This window comes from Caloenas nicobarica, chromosome 18 (assembly GCF_036013445.1).
Source record: "Caloenas nicobarica isolate bCalNic1 chromosome 18, bCalNic1.hap1, whole genome shotgun sequence".
Classification (NCBI taxonomy): Eukaryota; Metazoa; Chordata; class Aves; order Columbiformes; family Columbidae; genus Caloenas; species Caloenas nicobarica.
In genome coordinates this window covers 7,984,886-8,003,194 of record NC_088262.1, presented here as the reverse complement: position 1 = coordinate 8,003,194, position 18,309 = coordinate 7,984,886, and the positions used below count along the sequence as shown (strand labels likewise).

General features: G+C 56.0%; 1 protein-coding gene, 1 long non-coding RNA gene and 1 other non-coding gene across 3 annotated transcripts; 2 read left to right on the top strand and 1 right to left on the bottom strand.

Annotated features, from left to right (window-relative positions):
- The first annotated feature begins 4,143 nt into the window (after positions 1 to 4,143).
- LOC135996084 (uncharacterized) lies at positions 4,144 to 7,547 on the top strand. The gene is made up of 6 exons (XR_010607241.1): positions 4,144 to 4,206; positions 4,886 to 4,978; positions 6,014 to 6,103; positions 6,850 to 6,920; positions 7,168 to 7,307; positions 7,470 to 7,547. It is a non-coding gene; the product is annotated as an uncharacterized LOC135996084 (long non-coding RNA).
- Positions 4,739 to 4,814, top strand: LOC135996337 (small nucleolar RNA R38). The gene has a single exon (XR_010607258.1). It is a non-coding gene; the product is annotated as a small nucleolar RNA R38 (small nucleolar RNA).
- A 2,058-nt stretch (positions 7,548 to 9,605) lies between the features above and the next one.
- On the bottom strand, positions 9,606 to 18,065 carry ST6GALNAC2 (ST6 N-acetylgalactosaminide alpha-2,6-sialyltransferase 2). Its single transcript, XM_065648009.1, has 10 exons — positions 17,891 to 18,065; positions 13,533 to 13,625; positions 13,358 to 13,412; positions 12,954 to 13,128; positions 11,718 to 11,883; positions 11,495 to 11,633; positions 11,236 to 11,339; positions 10,991 to 11,074; positions 10,120 to 10,219; positions 9,606 to 9,903 (listed from the first exon to the last, which is right to left on the bottom strand). Exons 1-10 carry the CDS (start codon positions 18,013 to 18,015, stop codon positions 9,736 to 9,738), a joined length of 1,209 nt encoding a protein of 402 aa, XP_065504081.1. The 5' UTR covers positions 18,016 to 18,065; the 3' UTR covers positions 9,606 to 9,735.
- Between the last annotated feature and the right edge of the window lie 244 nt (positions 18,066 to 18,309).

Genomic DNA, 18,309 nt, shown 5'->3' with positions numbered 1-18,309 from the left:
TCTCACCTGCAAGAATCCACACTGCAGCTCTGCCTGTAGATGCCACCATGCTCCCAGAAAAGCCATCCCTTCGCTGCACAGATATTCTGTAAAGACAAAGCTCTTGTTATTCAGTGTACAAGGCTCAGCCTTTGAACAGGCCCTGGTTAGAGCAGAGCATTCCTGAGCCTGCTAAAATTCTACATAAGCACACAGGGCATGCTGAGGAGGAATGGGTTTAAGCATGTATTTAACTTTAAATGGAGGCTTAAGAGCTTTGCTGCTGGGAGAAAGGAAGGACATTTTGTTTGCAGCAAGCCTTGTCCTGTCTGGAAAGATGCTACTGAGCTCCAAAGAGCCTTTTTGGTATTGCTTGGGACTGCTTTGAAGTGGCAGACACCAGGATTTGGGATCTCGTGGCAGGCTTTTTTTTTTTTTTTAAAAAAAAACAACCCACTACAGATCTTTTCTCTCAGAAGTCTGGCACCTGCAACACCAGCAATCTCCAGCTGTACCCCAGGGGATTGTTCTCTGTGCGCCACTGCACACACAGTGTCTGTAACAGAGACAAGCACCAGCCTCAGCATCTCCTCATGCTCCCTGCGCTCCAGCCACGCAGGGGGCTGGTGCTTGCGCTTTTTAATGTGTTCAAATACGCTGGTTTTATCCCGCAGCCATATGTCAAAGATGATAACCACAGCAGGGCATCTCTGAACGAGATGCTTTGTTTCTCCAGGCTTTGTGGAACCCTGTCTGCAGGGTGGGACTGGGAAGGGCAGAAGGAAAAAAAAAGAAAAACAATCAAAAGGAAATCAAATTGCTGTCAGTAAGCGTGGAGAGTTTCTCCCTGGAGGGACTTACAGGCAGCCAAGAGGGGAAATGGGTGGGAAACTGGGACGAGACCTTGTCCTTCAAAGTAAGCGTGGGATCAAAGCTGAAGTTGGAAAGGTTCTATCACTGATTTCCATTCAGTTGTCTTTCTGCCTTTCCCTCCTGTCACATATTCTGCCCATTCTCCTGTTATCTGCTCTGGGGATAACCAAATACCCTACAGCAGAGCTCACACTTCTTTGTAGAGGGTAGTGCTGTGGCTTTGCAGGACACACACTTGAGTGCCTTGAGAAAGCAGAAAGATGGGGGCTTAATGTAGCATGCAGTTTGCTGGAGGATGCAATTCCCCAAAGATCCTCTGCTGGGAAGTTGAGAGCAGCCCCAAAACGTTCACATGTAGAAGATCTCCATGCCCTTTTAGTAGCTTTCTTTACCTGCTCAACATGAACAGAAGTCCTTTCAAAGACTGGAGCAAGAAAATACCATAACTGATGGCGATTGGCCACAGAAAATCTATCAAAATTATGTGCAAATTGCCTTCGGGAGCAGCATTGCAACTGCCTGAGGAGGGGGAATATGTCCAACCAAAACTGTTCAGACCAGACTGTAGCTCCCTTCACAACCCCAGGAAGGGTCAGAGACCCCTCAGAAGAGCCACCATGTTCTGCTGACCTCTGGGAGGCTTTGCCTCGTACTGCAGCTCCCAGGCGAAGCTTGCACTGCGAAGATGTGTGGGACATGGTCGCCCTCTAAAGGGAACAGATGAGAAAACTAAAGTAGCACACAGGCGAAGTTGCAGAGATTTAGGAGAGAGTGGGCACGGGCAAGGCAATTACCATCTCTCTTCATCCAGAGTCTTTGTTCTGCCTCTAAAATATGCTTGGAAACATTACCTGTGCACTGCAACCTTGAATAATTACAGCCAATCTACTGTGCACTTTGCTCATGCTGTTCTCCTGAGCTTTTAATTGTTGAGTCAGCTCATTACTCGGTACCTGGCAGAGCTTAACCCATTTAACAGGCACAAGCAGACGGTTACTCTATGCTCTGAGTAGCTTCCACCCAAAAATCCAGAGGCTAGCAAATCACTCAGCACATCTGAGTCTGTGTCTTCTCTCTTTCCAAGATCTGAACTCTGCACAAGGGAGGATTTTAGTTGTTTTGTTTTATTTTAAAACCTTGTGTCCCTTGAGGACTCAAAGAGCTAATTCTAGTTGCGGGGGTTTATGTATTTGCTTGTTCGAAAAGCTAAAATTGATCAGGCAGACTGCCAGCCACATCTTCACAGAGCAAAGGCCGCTGTGACAAAGGCTGCGTTAACTACTGCTGTTCTATATCATCAACCATCTTCCCACCAGGCCAAACACCCCTGAACCAGGCTCCTGCAGGGTGGGAAGGTGCTGAAGCCCCATGTCCTCACACCAAAGCTGCTACCTCCAGGCTCCTGCCCAACCTGCCAGGGCAGCCTGGGGCTTTCTGCAGCTGGCAGAGGGCACAGAGCACTGGGGAACACCTCAGAGGCAGCCACTTGTGTTGGAAGCAGCTTATTTTTAACAGCAGGTTGGCAACTTTTAGACTTCTTGTACCACTGGAAAAAAAAAAGTGTCTCTTGCAGTTTGTTGGTTTTTAAGAGAGACTTTTAAGAAACAACGTGGGCCATTCTGGAGGGCAAAGGACTCATGAGTTGAGTTAAATCTATACTCTGGAGAAAAAACACAAAACAAAACACCCACAAACAAACAAACTATATATCAGGTTCTAAAATAAGAACAAGCCAGGAGGATCCAGGCTCTAAAAATAACCATGAAATCACACTGCCTTTCCCTGGGAACTCTACTGCCTTGCCTGGAATGCAGCCTCCCAGTGCGGGCAGCAGCGCGGAGCCATCTCCCTGCATCAGGGAATCCAGGAGCAGAGACACCGAGTTCTGGGCAGCGCCTCCCTCCAGCTCGTGGGACTTGGCTCTTCAGGACAAAAGGAGGTGGTGGTTTCACAGGCAGCCAGGTTGGACAACAGATGGCCATGGCCCTACACCACCCATGTAGGACGCTGTCTCTTGGTATCACAGTGAGAATGGGGCAACTTCCCAGGAGCACATCCTCGATTTGCACAGCCCAAGGGACAGCGAACCTCCCCACTCGCACATCGCAGAGGTGACACTTGTTAAATACGGGGCTTTCAACTGTTTTCAGACTTCACTTCCAGACTCATGTCTGTTTGCTTTTCTTTTCCAGTCACTGAAGCTTTTCACCACAAGGGTGGATAAAGCCTTGGGGCAAGAAAGTAGATATTAGCTATACCCATTTTTCCTCCCCTTGGTTCTATTTCCACTCCTTTATGGTTCATAAGCTAAACAGGATCCTATAGATTTCACAGCAGCTTTTAACAGTGAAGGACAATCATAGCACATACTGGCAGCATCACATATTCAAAGCACAGCACATACATTTACTAACTAATCTCTGACTAATCCCCGGTCTCCAGCTAATTAGTCTTTTTGAAGTGGGCCCCTTCCTACATGAGCTAATGCTTGTTCAGCCTTTTGAAGCATTTAGCGTGCTAAGTACAATCATGCACGTCTCCCTAGTAAAGAGAGCACATGAAGAATGAATAAATGTAATTAACAAGCAGCATGACGGTGCAAAAGCTCCACGTATGGAGCCCAGGCCCAGCCCCGGGCTCACAAGCCTGTATGGCAGGGGCTGACCCCATCCAGCTCCTTGGCTGCCCTGCATCGGGTACTGAGCCCTCAGGAGAGGTGACTGCCACAGCAGCGGCCTCTGGAATCACAGAATCATTTTGGTTGGAAAGACTCCCAAGACCATGGAGTCCAACTGTTACCCCAGCCCTGGCACTGCCCCATGTCCCTGAGAACCTCATCTCCGTCTGTCCAACCCCTCCAGGGATGGTGACTCCACCACTGCCCTGGGCAGCCTGTTCCAGTGCCCCACAGCCCTTTGGGGAAGAAATTGTTCCCCAGATCCAGCCTCAACCTCCCCTGGCGCAACTTGAGGCCGTTTCCTCTGGTCCTGGCGCTGGTTCCTGGGGAGCAGAGCCCGACCCCCCCTGGCTCCAAGCTCCTTCCAGGCAGGTCAGAGATCAGAAGGTCTCCCCTCAGCTCCTGTTCTCCAGCTGAACCCCCAGCTCCCTCAGCCGCTCCCATCACACTTGTGCTCCAGCCCCTCACCAGAGCCAGGCCTCACCCCAGTGCTAAATCACACTTAGTGCCGCACTTTTTATTTGGCAGGCGCAGGATGGAGCAGAGGGGCCGGCCCCGCTCACAGGGGCTGTCAGACTACACTTCCCATCAGCCCCTGCGCCTCTCGCGAGGCCTGGCGGGCACGCGCAGCGCGCCCCTCCCTCCTTCTCGGCGCCGGGGCAGCATGGGGGCGGGTGGTGAGTAGGGCTCCCAGCCATCCGCAGCCATCCGCGGGCGCGGCAGCCCCGAGGGCCGCGGGGACAGCGGGAGGGAGAGGGGGAGACTCTTGCGCGCCGCCGCGGCTGCTTGTAGGGGTGCGGCGAGGCCTCGATGTCGGCCCGTGGGGATGGAACTGTGCCCGCCATGGCGGGTGGAGGAGGCAAGGCCGGGCTGTGCTGGGCCCCGCAGCTCCGGCCCTCCGCGGGCACCACGGCCGTGCTCGGCTCGCAGACTTTGGCTGCGCTTGTGCTGATTCTTCCCCAGCAGCGCCTGTGGGAGTGTATTGACCGCAGCAGCTGGTGTCGCTCAGCCTGAGTATTTCCACCAGTGCAATACTGGGGCCTGGCTTTGAGCACCCTGCAAGCAGCGAGGTCCAGGGGCTGAACCCCGTTACCCATCACATCTAGCCCGGCACCCACCCCGGCAAGGAGCACAGTAACCACAACACCAAGAACAGCCTCGAGATTTTGGGCCAGCCTTGTGTGGCCCAGGTGTTGGCTGCTCTGGAAGCTGAGCTAGTGATGATAAAAGTTATCCCTGTCTGAAATTAACCTTTCATGTGTGGAAGCGTGACTCTGAGGCTCAGCATTAAAGACACAAAAGTAAAATAAGAGTTTGTTACATGAACTAACTCTTTGTCTCCTTTCTCTCCTTCAGAGCATGGCGTTGAGCAAGGGTAAAAACACTCACCTGCCTGGCAAGCTGATTCCTTCACTGGACAGACAGTAAACCTGCACCAGCTGTACGATGGTGAGAAACATCAGCATCTGTCTTCTCATAGTCTAGTATTTGCCTGTTGCTGGGCTGTAGAACTAAGATTCAGTCTGCTGTGTCAGATGATAGCCTTCTGTGTCCCTGGGGCCACTGGGAGGAGATAGAGAAGCCCAGTGACTTGATTAATGTAATTAAGCTAATCAAGGCTGTAGCTTTGTTGCAGCTGCCACCTGAGTGTGCAGCCCTTTGCTGCCATGGAGCACAAGCTGAAAGGCAGCACAGAATGAATGGGAATTTTACTGTTCTTGGTGCCCAACAGAGCACCTGCTTGTCAGCGTGGTCAAAATGAACAAGAGTAGAAGGGATTAGAAGTAGGAGGGATTGGGTGACAACCCATTATGGAGACACTTGGCACAGCTCATCTCATAACTGTGTTTGTCACAGAAATAGACCTAGTGAAAGCATAATTGGCCTGTGTGCCTTCCCAGAGGTGAACTGGGACAGTTTCAAACTTGCATCAGGTTGCTGGGGGTGAGGAGGTGCAGTTCACGTACAGCAAAGGGTCATCCTAGAAAGGATGCGCCCCAAAGAATCCTTCCCTGGGAGGGATGTCTGTGGCTTAGGTCTGCTTGAATGCATTTCTCAAGACAATCCCACAGACAATTTACATCCCACATGAGTGAATTATTCTTGTGTGTAAGGAGGGAGCTGAATTAAGATGTTTTTGTATGATGAGGAGGAGGATGTCTGCTTGAAACAGCTAAAAACAGTCTAAACCACCAAAGTCTCAGAGCTGGTGGGTTTTTTCCTAAGCAAGGATTTAAATACCATCCATCTCCCAAAGTTTATTGTCTCTGAGTGAGACAAGTCACTGGCAAACATGCTGCTTTGTCTCCGAGGGACAGGTTTCTGCTGTGCTAAATTTGTGAGACAAAAATTGCCTGCCTCCGAACGGAAAACTTCCTGTCTTTACTCCTTGCTGTTTTTTTCAGGAGTGGAGAAGAAATGAGTGCAGGACAAACTTTATTCGAAGTACTGTTGCTAACAGTGTTCAATGCAACTTGTATTTAGGAGGAAATCATCCTGAAGAATCCTGGGATTGTATCTTCTCCCAAAGATGGCTTTGGCAAGATGGCAGCTGCTAAGTTGGGCTCCAGACTGGTAAGAGAATGCTTCAGGATTGCATGCTGCTCGTTTTGACTTTATTAATTGTATGTCAGATCTGTAGACAGCCACAACTCAGCTGAGCAGAATACCCAGTCTTTGAACGCTTACAAGGAAAAATCCTGGTTGTTGGGAAGAATGCTGCTCATCGGCATGTCGGTGTCTGGGTGTCTTTGCTGGATGTAATTTTGTAGAACTCAGGGAGTTTATATAGCCAAGGGCAGGAGAAAAATATAGCCTGTTGTGTGCAGTTATCCCTGTCTGACATCTCAGCTGTGAGGGAGAAACAACTGTCCACTGAGGCTTTCACTGAGCGGGTCTCCTACCCCTTGCAAAGACTCAGATGACACGAATGTCACCTGTAGGGCAAAAGCAGCATGTATCCCTTTCCTCCTGCCCCTGCCATGTGTGACTGCAGTACCAGCACTGTCCTGCACGCACAGGCTGCTGAGCAGCCAGATCTCCACAGCCCAGACACAGCAAGGCTCAGCCCAGGGCCTAGAAGCAGTGCCCGCAGTTGTCATGGCAGAGTTTTGATATACGAAGAGCTTTTAAGTTGTTTGTCCAAACAGTGAGGCACAGCGGCAGGTCGAAGGGCTGATAAGAAACGCAGTTTTTGTCTCACCTGATGTACAGTCACTGAATACACATGCTGGAATGGCACTTTGTCTCCGGGTAGCTGACAGCTGCATTCTAGTAAATAATTTCACACTTTATTTAACAGAATTTGTCTTTGTTTGCAGAAGATGTATAACATTCACTGACAGGCTGAAGCGGAAAACTTGACGACAGTGGACTTCCTTAAGAAATCAAGGTTGGTGTGCAGAAGGGGAGGGAATGGTGCTACAAACCAGCAGCCAGGTTGGTTGCTCTGTCAATACAAAGCGTTTCAAGTAGGACCAGTCACTGGCAAGAGGTGAAAAAAGCAAAGAGGCAGCCTGATGAAGAATAGGAAAAGTAAAAGCTACTTTGAGAACAGAGAGAGGCAGGAAGAGTTTCAGAACCATTTATGTTTTAGAAAAGTAGTTAGAGCATTGCTTTGTGGTGTCTCCCAACTCTAGAAGCAGCAGAAGGAAGATAGTTCTGGAGAGGGTCTTGCAAGCGGCCACCGATGCATCATTCAAAACAGTGTAAAATGGCCTCGTGTGCCTAACTGTACGCTCCTCCTCAGTGCTCAGGGGTTGCTGCAACCACATCGTTGGTAAGTTCCCTGTAAAACCAGAGAGGATTTGGGTACTGGTGCAGTTGGCTTGGAAGGGGAGCAATTTTTGTCTCCTGAGACCTGTACTCTTGATTAAATAGTGCAAATCAGGAACTTTCAGCTGACGTTTACTTTGCTCTGACGCTGCCTTTTTTCCACTAGGACCTGATCTACAACTGGCTGGAGGAAAAGGTGGTTCCCTGCTGCCTTTGGTTCCAGAATAAAATAAGCTATGGAAAATCTTGGGAATTGAAGTTGTTTGTAAAGGTTATCTACTTGGAACAGAAATGGTTTTGAGGAGGTAGGAAGGATTTGGGGTTAAAACGCTTTCTGAAATTGAAGCAGTTGTGAGCTTACCCTTCACAGCGACACCCGCTCCTCCCCGATAGCCAGAGACTCCAGTGTCTGCAGATGCTGGGAGTTGAAGAAAAGCAATTCACAGTAACAGTGTGACCAAATGACTTACGTCTCAGGTAGGACTGGTGACAGATATGGTTCTTGTGGTCTGCTGAGAAGCTCAAAGATCAGGGAGAAGAAGTGAGATGCAGCCATCAGGTTCCTTGTCTGGCAAAGCCCTTAGACTGGAGCATGTTTAACTCCCAGGCTCGGCTACACCCTTCACCAGAAAACCTCCCTTTTTGCAATGAGAAAGGAGGGCGTGTGCGGCAGTTCCTGATGTGTGCAAACAGCTCTGCCCGCGACCTGGATGGGATTCCTGGCAGGATGCTGTGCCGGGAATGCACTCCTTTGGAAAACCTGTTCTATGTGCCCTGTGCATCAGGGTGCTGCCGATTGCCGTGTTCAAGGTGTCACCTGCATGGGCTGTGCTGAGTCTTGGTGCTTTTTTTCATCAGGTGATGGCAAGGATCAGCCTTGTTTTATCATGAACGAGGTTCTGCTGAGCACTGGTGGATAAAAAAACAGGCCAAACAGACTACCTTGGGACCATTGTCAGGTCGCTCCAATGCAAAAAAAGGTTAGTTTGAGACCAAGGAACATAAGATGGGCTCCAAGCTAGAGATTACATCAGAAACGAGTTTATAGACTGATCTTCAGTAATGCTTATTGGAGCTGGCTGAGAGAAGCCTGCAGGGAGCTCGAGGGGGTTTGGAGGCTCCTTGGCTCCTGGCCAGGCCATCTCCAGGGGAAAAAGGCTGTGGTACAGCACTGGGCACCGGGATCTCCCCCATTTAACCCCATTCCTGACTGGGGCTGGTCCCCGGTTCAAGGCTCACTGGTATGTGCGACAGCTCCTCTGCTGCGGGAGGTAAGGAGGGGTCTTGCCCCCACCCCGTTTGCCAAAACGAACAGGCATTAAAGAAAACAATCACTCAACATTTATGTAATTACACAAAGTGGGAAAGTGTCTCCGATTACACTGTTATGCCCAACCAACCCTCCGGCCACCAGCTGGAGCAGCCTCCCCCGCAGGTCTTCCTCAGCATGGGATGACTGAAGGGTTCCAGACCTTCATCAACTCCTTCAGGTTATTTTTAGGGAGGAGGAAAAAAACCAAAACAGCGACGATCACTTAGACTCATCCAACAAACTTGCAGGTTCCCTAACCTGCCTGGCATGGGACTGTTCTCAGAGCACTTAGAGGGCATCATGTGGTCCCTGAGCAAGAAAAACCTGACAAACCTCCAACCACCCACATGTAGGCTGGAGACCAGCTCCCAGCTGTTCCATGGCCAGCCGCGTTTCTGGTGTCCCCTGCTGTCACCCTGCTCTTGGCTGATGGCTTTTAAGACCCTTGTTTGAAAGCACCGTGACCTAGAGAAGGGGACAATGATGGGGCGTGCTGTGCATCTGTCACAGGAGAGGGCAGCCGAGCTGCTGCCATTCCCAGTGATCACAGAGGCAAGGAAATCCTTCTGGAGAGTGAGCGTGTGACCCCAGAGCTGGCTGGAGTTCAAGATTTCTGCAATCCTAGACGGAGGCGTTCTCCAACCACACCACCTCCCGTTAGCTGGATGATCTTGTCCCCACTCCTCCCAGTCCAAGGATCCATCCTGCCCGTTGTGGTCCCACCACAGTGATGAGCATCTGAGCTGGAGTGTGACAGCAAGGTGAAGGGCATCCTCCAGCCACACCGTCTCCAGCATCCTCTTGCAGCATCACTTCCCAGACATGTCCGTGGGGCTGGGAGGTCACAGCCGTATGCCATGGTGCTTTTTAGTACCCCAAAGGCGACATTCAATCATGTTGAACCATGAAACAAGTTGCTGGAGTTCCTCGAGGAAACGCAGCATTTCTCCGCACCAGCTTCAACTTGCCCCTTACCACCACCATCAGCTGCAGTGTGACCGGTCTGCGCTTTGGGCTGGCCAAAGAGCTGGGGAGAGCCCTCGGGAGGGAGGAGGTGGCCTTCAGGAAAGAGAAGAGCCACGGGAGTCCTTGGACTTGCCCTGTGGGCCACCGCCCGGCCTCAGCGCTGGTAGAGGGTGATGATCCCTGCTCGGTGCAGGCGCCTCCACAGCGCTGCCTCCAGCATCATGTCATGGTTGGCATAAAACACCAGTGGTTTCTTCTCTGCCTCATAGTAATGGTCTGAGAACTGCTCGTAGTTGGCGGTGATGAACCCGTAGGCACTGACCTGTGGGGAGGGAGGTGGGACAGAAGGACAAAGGATGGGGTTAGGGCTCAGCCTAAGGTGCTCCATGTACCACCACCCTGGTGGTGGCAGATGTGGAACAGCCACCAGGACACACTGGTCCCCAGCAGGAGCCTTACAGCAGGTAGTCACAAGCTCCCAGCAGCCAAAGGGGGGTTCCCCTGTCCCCAGCGGGGAGGTGGCCCTGTGTCTTCTTACCTGGTCACAGGTGTGGAGCGCAGTGAGGAGCATGATGGCACCAGTGCTGGGCATGTAGAGTGACCCGTACTGTGTGTTCAGCAGCTCCGAGCGCAGGAACCTGCGGGGGACATGCCAGGTCAGGGGGGTCACAGCTGGCATGGCACCGTGGCCCCCAGCAGCACCCATCCCATCCCCACCGTGCACTTGGTGACGCTGGGGCCAGCACCTGTCCAGCCCAAACCGTGCACTCAGTGACACTGGTTCCCAGTAAGACAGGAGTGCTGACATGCCATGCTCACGTGGATTCTCTGCTGGGTGCTGCTAAGGTTCAGCTCGTTCCCTGCAGGCTGCTGAAAGGTGCCTCCCTGCTGTTTGAAATACCCCAAGCCCAGGCACCTCCTTTCAAGAAAGGGAGGAAAAGACAATCCCTTTGGGCCCTACCTCTGCTGCTGTTAGACTAGGTCAAAATTTAATTTATTTGGGGAAATGGGAGGCGAGGTGAGCACGGTGAGGCTGTGGGAAGGTCTCCCTGCCAGAGGGGACGTGAGCTGTGCTGCAGAGAATGGGAATCAAAGAACCATTTTGGTTGGAAAAGACCCTCAAGATCATTGACTCCAGCCGTTAACCCAGCCCTGGCACTGACCCGTGTCCCTGAGAACCTCATCTCCACGTCTGTTCAACCCCTCCAGGGATGGTGACTCCATCACTGCCCGGGGCAGCCTGCTCCAATGCCCAACAACCCCTTTTGGGAAGAAATTGTTCCCAAGATCCAACCTCAACCTCCCCTGGTGCAACTTGAGGCCATTTCCTCTCATCCTAATGTCAGGGGACAAATCTCTGCTGTATCTGCAGAGAGCGGGGCAGCAGCCACAGTCCTCCTCATACTCGCCTCGCTGTCAGGTACTGCAGGAAATCAGGATGTAGCAGCTTGAACTTCTCTGCAGATGCCTCTGGTCCAAAATACTTCTGTGGCCTGTAGTGGGGTGAGGAGATGGGCAGAATCTGTGTCATGGGGGTCTGGGGGCTACATGGGGTTTATCCCACCAGGGACAGGTGTAGGGTGAGGGTGGGCAAGTCCTGCTCCCTCCGGTGTGTCACCGAAGGTGCTGGGAGGGATCCTGGGGGGCTACTCACTTGTCCCCCTTGTCCGAGCCCTCGGGGACCCGGCTGCCCTGGATGGCCGACCTCAGCATCACGTAGTCACGGATGTCTGAGGGGATGAAGATGTACCTCAGGTCCTGCAGTGGGGACACAGAAGAGGGGCTTTGGGGCACTACCCATGACAGTGATGCAAGGGCTGAAGGCTCCTGAGATGGGGAGAAGGTCTGGGGCACAAACCCAGCCTCAGGGGACAATTTGAGGTCACCCTCCTGACAAACCTTCAAGGACTCACCTTGCCCTGGGGCACCTGGGTGAAGCCGTACTCCTCATAGGCGATGAGGGAGTTCTTCATGGTGTTCACCGTGAAGCCGTAGAAGGAGATCTTGGTCCCGACGTCCTCCTCAAAGCCCTTGATCACAGCACCATTGATCCTGCAGAAAAAGCGCAGGACATGTGCCTGGGGCCGGTTACTCCACAGCACCCACATCCCCATCCTGCCCAGGACATGTCCCCACCTGAAGACCAGGTCATGGGCGTCGATGGCCTTGCCCTGCCGCGAGCCGTTGAGGATGCCACCATTGCCCACCACGGCACAGCGGACGCAGTCCCTGGGGAAGGCGTCTCTGTCGAAGAGGTGCTGGTTGGCCAAGGTGTTGAGGAGCCGGAGGGTGCTGCCCACAGCTGGAATGAGCAGGATGTGGCTGGTCAGCAGCGAGAAGGCGCGTGTCAGCCCGTGTGAGTGTGCAACAGCACAGACACGCTTGTGCAAGAGCACGTCCAGGAGCAGCGCACCAGAGAGCTCATGCTGTCCCCATGCGGGAAAGGGGTCTGCAAGTAGGGTGGGGGGACACCAGCCAGACCCTCCTCTCCCAGGTTTGGCATCAGCCCCCTCGCAGCCTCCCATGAGGGACAGGCTTTTTAGCAGGGCCTGTTGTGACAGGACAAGGGGTGATTGTTTTAAACTAAAGGAGGAGAGATTCAGGCTGGACATGAGAAGAAATTTTTTACACTGAGGGTGGTGAAACACTGGCCCAGGTTGCCCAGAGAGGTGGTGGCTGAACCATCCCTGGAGACATCCCAGGCTAGGCTGGACGGGGCTCTGAGCAACCTGAGCTGGTGCAGATGTCCCTGCTCGTGGCAGCGGGGGCACTGGATGAGCTTGGAAGGTCCCTTCCAACCCAAACCATTCTGTGATTCCCCCTCTGAACAGCAGCGGCCCAGGGCTGTGCAAGGCATGGGGACACAGCCGGACATCTCCAGCCCTGCAGATGCTCCTGCCCATGCTGGCCACGTCCCCTCTTGACAATGTCTCTTTGCATCTGCCACCGGTTCACTCTCCCCCGCCGTCCCCAGCACTTCCCAGCCCAGGGATTGAAGCCGGCGGCTGCGAGGGGGAGCAGAGAGTGGGTTTGGGGTGGGAAGGGAAACAATCTCCACCCATAACAATGGAGCGGGTTGTCTGAGCTCCTCTGGCCCCAGTTAATAATCATGCACACACTGGGGCTTTTATTCAGGGAAAATGTCACAAGATGCAGCAAGCGGCATTTGCAAAGCCATCCCCTCCACCCTGTGCCCTGAGAGGCAGAATGGGGAGAGATCAAGGTCCCCAGCTCCTCTCCAGGGCTTCTCCGCCTGCCCCATGTCCTCAGTCCCTTCTGCTGGGCTCCCTGGTCCCCTCGAGCTGCCCCACACTCTCTTGTCACCCTGTTTTACCACATTTGCTGCCACCCCCATGTCAGCCGGGTCTGTACCTGTGTAGGACAAGCCCTGCCAGCCGTAGGGGACATGTCGTGTCTTCAGCCTGTCCCAGGTCTCCGGGGTCAAGTGCTGGTCCCACATCAGCACGGGGGTGTCAAAGCGGAAGATCTCCCCAAACTTGGGGTCTGCCTTTGCTCTGGCCATCACTGAGCGGAGGCATGTGCTGGGCTGCGGGGCGAGGAAGAGCTTGGTTCAGTCTCCAGCCACACCGGGGATGTTCAGGGAGACCCACACTCATGGATGGAGGAGGTTGCTCCTCCACACACACACACACACACACAAAATCCCTTTCCAGATGATATTGTTCCTCCTCAGCTTCCCCACACACCCCCTGAACTGACCAAACCCAGCGAGGAGATGGCACTGGGGACACCAACCACACTGTGCTCATCATTACCTGCTTCCTGCTGGGCTTGGGCTCCTCCAGCTCAGCAGAAGGCTTGAAGGACTCGCTAGAAAGGAGAAAACACCAAGCAGAGTTAAAGATCCATCACTTGGGCACTGGAGAGTCCTGCAGTGGGCAGGGTGTCCCAGCTCATGCTGGAACCACCATGCACATCTTCCCCCCTCACCTCTCTGAGCCGCCTTCCAGGGTCCATCTGCGGCTGCTGACTTGGTGCGATGTCCCCGGTGGAGCCAGGACCAGCGGCTCTGGCTGCAGCAGGCTGGGGGGAGAAGCCAGCGGGGGCTCAGCCAGGGAGGTGACACGAAGTCACCCCCGCCCCTGGGAGCCACGGGGCAGGACCACATCACCTCCACCCAGCTCCCCTTGGCCACTGCCTGCGCACACCCAACCCCATCTGTGGGTGGTTCTGCAAGCCAAGAGCCACAGGGCTGTAAAATACCAGGTTTATGCAGCCACCATCTCCCAGTGGGTCCCACAGCCAGGACCTCCAGGTACCAATATCTGCACCCAGACCAGCCCGCAGCCTTGGGGGGACCCTGCCAAGACCTCCCCAGCCCTTCCCACAATCCCACCCTTCCCAAGCCCAAGCAGGAGGAGGCAGACGGGGCTGGGATGAGCCAGAACATGTTTAGTTGCGCACTGGAGAAGCAATCACCAGCTGGGGTCTTGGGGCTCTCAGGGTGTACGGGACCCCCTTTTCTATGGGGCTGGCTGGGGCATGTCCCAATCCCCCACTAGTGCTGGGGATGGGGTAGGGGGGTCCCTCCTGAGCATCTCGGGGTGCCCTGAGTGGGCAGAGCAGGCCCGACCTCCTGGGGGGACAGGGCTGGGGGCCGGGGCAGGGTCGCAGCCTGGCAAGTGGGAGGTGGGAGCCCACCGGAGGGGAACAGGCTCCCATTCATCCCGCACAGAAAGGCCCTTCAGATCCCCCCCGGCACCACCGCCAGCCCAGCCAGCAGGTGCTCAGCCCAGAACGGGGGGGTTGTGGAGGAGACAAGGGCCCCTTGTTACAGGAGCTCAGCTCAGGAGCACAGGGACAGGTAGAGGCAGGTGTGGAGCGGAGCCCTGCCACCCCCCGGCACAATGCTGCCTGGCATAGTGGGATTGAGTTTCTGCTGAACCTGCCCTGCTGTCCCCTGCCGTGGGAGACATGTCCCCTTGCACCTCTTCCCAGTCCCACCACAGCCCCCATCGACACCAGCCGCACCGACAGCCCTGCCCAGCTGTGGACCCAGACCCATGTGCCCCCCAAACCCTGCTCCGTGCCACCCCAGGGTACGGCATGACATGCGGGGACCTCGCCTGGTTGCTGGCACCAGGGGCTGCAGAATGTCCCCAGGTGTGGATGGGGACTCGGAGCCACACAGGCTTTAGTCCCAGCTCCCTCCTCGCTCTGCCAGCTCCGGGCAGGGGATCTGCTGCCCGGGAGCCACACAACCACCCTCTCCCAGCCTCGCTGCCCTCCCAGCCCTTTCCTGTCAGGCTCACGAGCCCCAGCTGCACATCCTTGCCCCTCCAAGCTCTGCCACTCTCATTTCTTGGTACAGACCTTCCCTTCCCTGGCCCATCCCAGAGCCTGCAGGACAAGGCAGAGCCCTGGGCACGGGCAGATGGAGTGGGCTGTGTTGCTTTCTGCTTGGCCAGGGATGCTGCGGGGTGCCTGGGGGGCTCAGCTGGAGGAGGTGGGTGCAGGCAGCCTGGTGGGTTGGCTCCTGCTCCATGACCTGGGACCCACCTCCACCGGTGGCCAGACACAGTGTGTGGCACTCGCTCATCACCCCCTCCAGGACTTGTGCTGACCTGATCAAGCCAAACCCCGTGTCAGCACCTCTGTACGCTCACATGCCAGCTGTGGGTGCTGGGGAGGATGTGGGGCAGGCGGGCCCCCCCGACCAGACAGCAGCTCAGCAGCACATTGGGGAGCCAAATGCTTTGACGTCATCTGCCAAGATGTGGCGAAGCACCTCGTGATGCTTGGTTGACTCAGAAGATGACAATCCACCCCAGGACCGGCCGATGCACAATGGGGCTCCGGGGAAGGAGTGGCCCGTGGCTGCCCGGGCACCAGCTGTGGCAACCGAGCCAGCACAGCCTGGGTCAGTTCTCTCACTGCCGTGGCATTCACAAATATGACGTTGCTGGTCTGTGGCCACCCCTCGTTTCCGGAAGATAACGCCGTGTACGAGTGTTGTGAGCACACACTCCGGCCTTATCTTCAGCAAACATTCCCAGGGCCTTGCAGAGACATTTGAAGGGTCCGAAGCACCGAGGTGAACCTGCCCTTGGAAGGCATTTGCTCCATCCCACCACGAGGAGCCAAGGTCCAGAAAGCATCTTCCCGTGGCGCAGAGCCCAAGCGGCACAGCGAGGCTGGGCAGAGCTCTGCGCCCATCCTGCCTGACCCGAGAACAAAGCCATGGACGTTGCCAGCAGCTCGCAGCAGGGTTTCAGAGAGGTGGCCGGGCAGGAGTGGGACAGGACCAAATCCCAGGGACTCCCAGGATCTGGGTCCCCACAGGGACAGGGACATTTTGCCCATCTCCACAGGGGCCTCACCACTGCTACCAGCTTTGTGCTGACCTAAAGGGGGACTTGGCATTGCTGTGGGCATCTGGCCCTCAGGTGATTTGGTGCTGGCAGCAGCCGGCATCAATCAGGGGGTCAGACTCCTCCTAATCCACTTCATCCCTGGTAAATCTGCACAGAGACACTGCGCACACAAACCTCCCCACCGAAACGTGGCCGCTTGCACCGATGCATGAGCACCCCTGACCGTGCCTTTCAGCCTCGGCAGCAGACAAAGTGAGAAGCGTGTGCTCTGCGATGGCACATCAGCCGTGTGAAACACCAGCCATCCTGGTTTCACCTCTGGACTCAGCCCTGTATCCCTCGGCAGCGCTGATCCCGCCCGGTGCGCAGCTCAGGCTGGACAAGCAGCGTGTTTGTGAACTCAGGGAATCGGAGTGAACAGGACTCGCTCTGGTTTGGCTCTAGCTTTAGCAGTTGAGTTAAAGCCAAGAGGAAAAGTCAAGGAGAGCTCTGGAGAGCAGGTCAACTCCCTGTTACCTCACCCCAGGCTCTTCTCTGGGGCTGGACGAGCAGTCCCAGGACAGGAACCTGGGCTGGCTCTGCGGCGGGGGGGACCTGGGGCAGGTCCAGGCAGCGGCTGAGTTGCCTGCCCCTGCCATGTGGTGGGGGGAGCCTGGGTCCCTCCACACCCTGCTCCTGGAATGGCCACGGACCTTGCAGCAGGACATGGCCGATTTCCATCCCCAGCTCCAGCACAGTCCACGTGCTGGAGCACGTCTTGCTGCCCTCATGGGCCTCAGTTTCCCCTCTCATAGACATCAAGCTCTTTGTGGGGGCTGCTCCACACCCCAGACACCACCTGCCCCGTGCGGTACAGGCTGCCGCTGCCGCCAGCACAACTGCTTCTCCAGCACAGCCGAGGGTGCCAACTGCCAACCTTTGCCCGGGCTGCTGGGGACGCGTCTGCTCTGCCAGCACAGCAGGAGAGATCGCTGCCCTGGGCAGGGCAGGAGGGGGCAAGGGGCATCCATCCCTGGCTCCCAGCTGGGGAAGACAGAGGATCTGGACGCCCAGGCAGCCCAGCCGGTTGCATCCCCAGCAGTTCCCAGTGCAAATCTGGCTGCTTTCAGCTCACCCCGTGCAGGACCAGCTCCGGTCCCCACAGCATCCTCCAGTCCCAGGCAGCAGCTGGGCTCTGTTGCACCGACAGCACCCAAGAGCACCCAGCGCAGAGGCAGGGGACAGCCATAGCACTCTCTGGGCATCACCTGCTGCTCGCAGGAGAGGCGGGTGGCTGGTTCTGCAGACCAAGTGCTATGCAGGCTCCCTCACACCCTGCCTGCTCAGCCACACTCCCTAGAACTCACCAGGGCTCCCTGGGGGACCCCAGCACCCCCAGCTGCCGGGCACCAGGGAGACTGGGGAAGGGGCTTGAGGAGGGTGCAGGGAAGGCAGATGCAACCACAAAGAGGGAGCTGCAAATTGCTGGAGTTTGGGAATTGCTGCAGCCTCTGGGAGTTTGCAAGCAGGGGGGAACAGCCCCAGGGATCAGCGCGGGCTGCGGGGAGCAGTGTCCTGCCCCTGCAGTGGGGGAATCAGTGCAGCTCCATGGGGGCCAACCCTTCCCCAGGACAATCGGCCGGCTCCCATCCTAAATCAGCCCAGAGGGGACCCACGGGGCTGGCAGAGGGTCCGGCTGAGGGTTTGAGCGGGGGCTGAGCTCCCTCAGCTGTCCCTGCACCCAGCGATAGTTTCTTTGCACTTTGAACCTACGCAGGAAACCCTGCACCTCCCCACGGCGCCGGGGTCCCGCTCCGGGCACGACCGGGCTGGCAGGGGGCTGCAAGCACACTTCTCAAACCAGCCAACAACCGGGAGCACAGCTGGGATAACCTGCACTCCCCAGCGGCACCCCAATTCCCCCTCCCCGCCCCAGTGCGCGGTACCTCACGCAGGATTTGCACACCCCTGCCTCCTCCTCACACCCCCCCGTACCTGGCTATGATCCTCTGGCCCGTGGGCGACTCCACCGTCGCGTAGTAGTGCCCGTAGAGCAGCAGGGAGGATGTTAACCCGGCCAGCAGCAGGAGGCAGAGCCGCTTCCAGTGCGGGGAACCCATCCCGGGCAGGGCGCGGAGCGCGGGAGCCAGCGCTGCCTGCACGGGTACGAGACCGTCCCGCCGCTGCCTGCACCGGGCACGGGGCCGCTGCCTGCAGAGAACCCCGCGGACCCCCCGGCCGCCGCCTGCAGGGAACCCCGCGGGCCCCCCGGCCCCGCTCCGCTCGCAGCCGCGGGGTGCGGACACCGCCGGGTCCCCGCTGCACCTCGGAGCGCGCTGGGATCTTCCTCCGGAGCGGTGGGAGGGTGTGAGGCGGCGGGAGGAGGAGGCACCAGGCTGACTGGTTCAGACTTG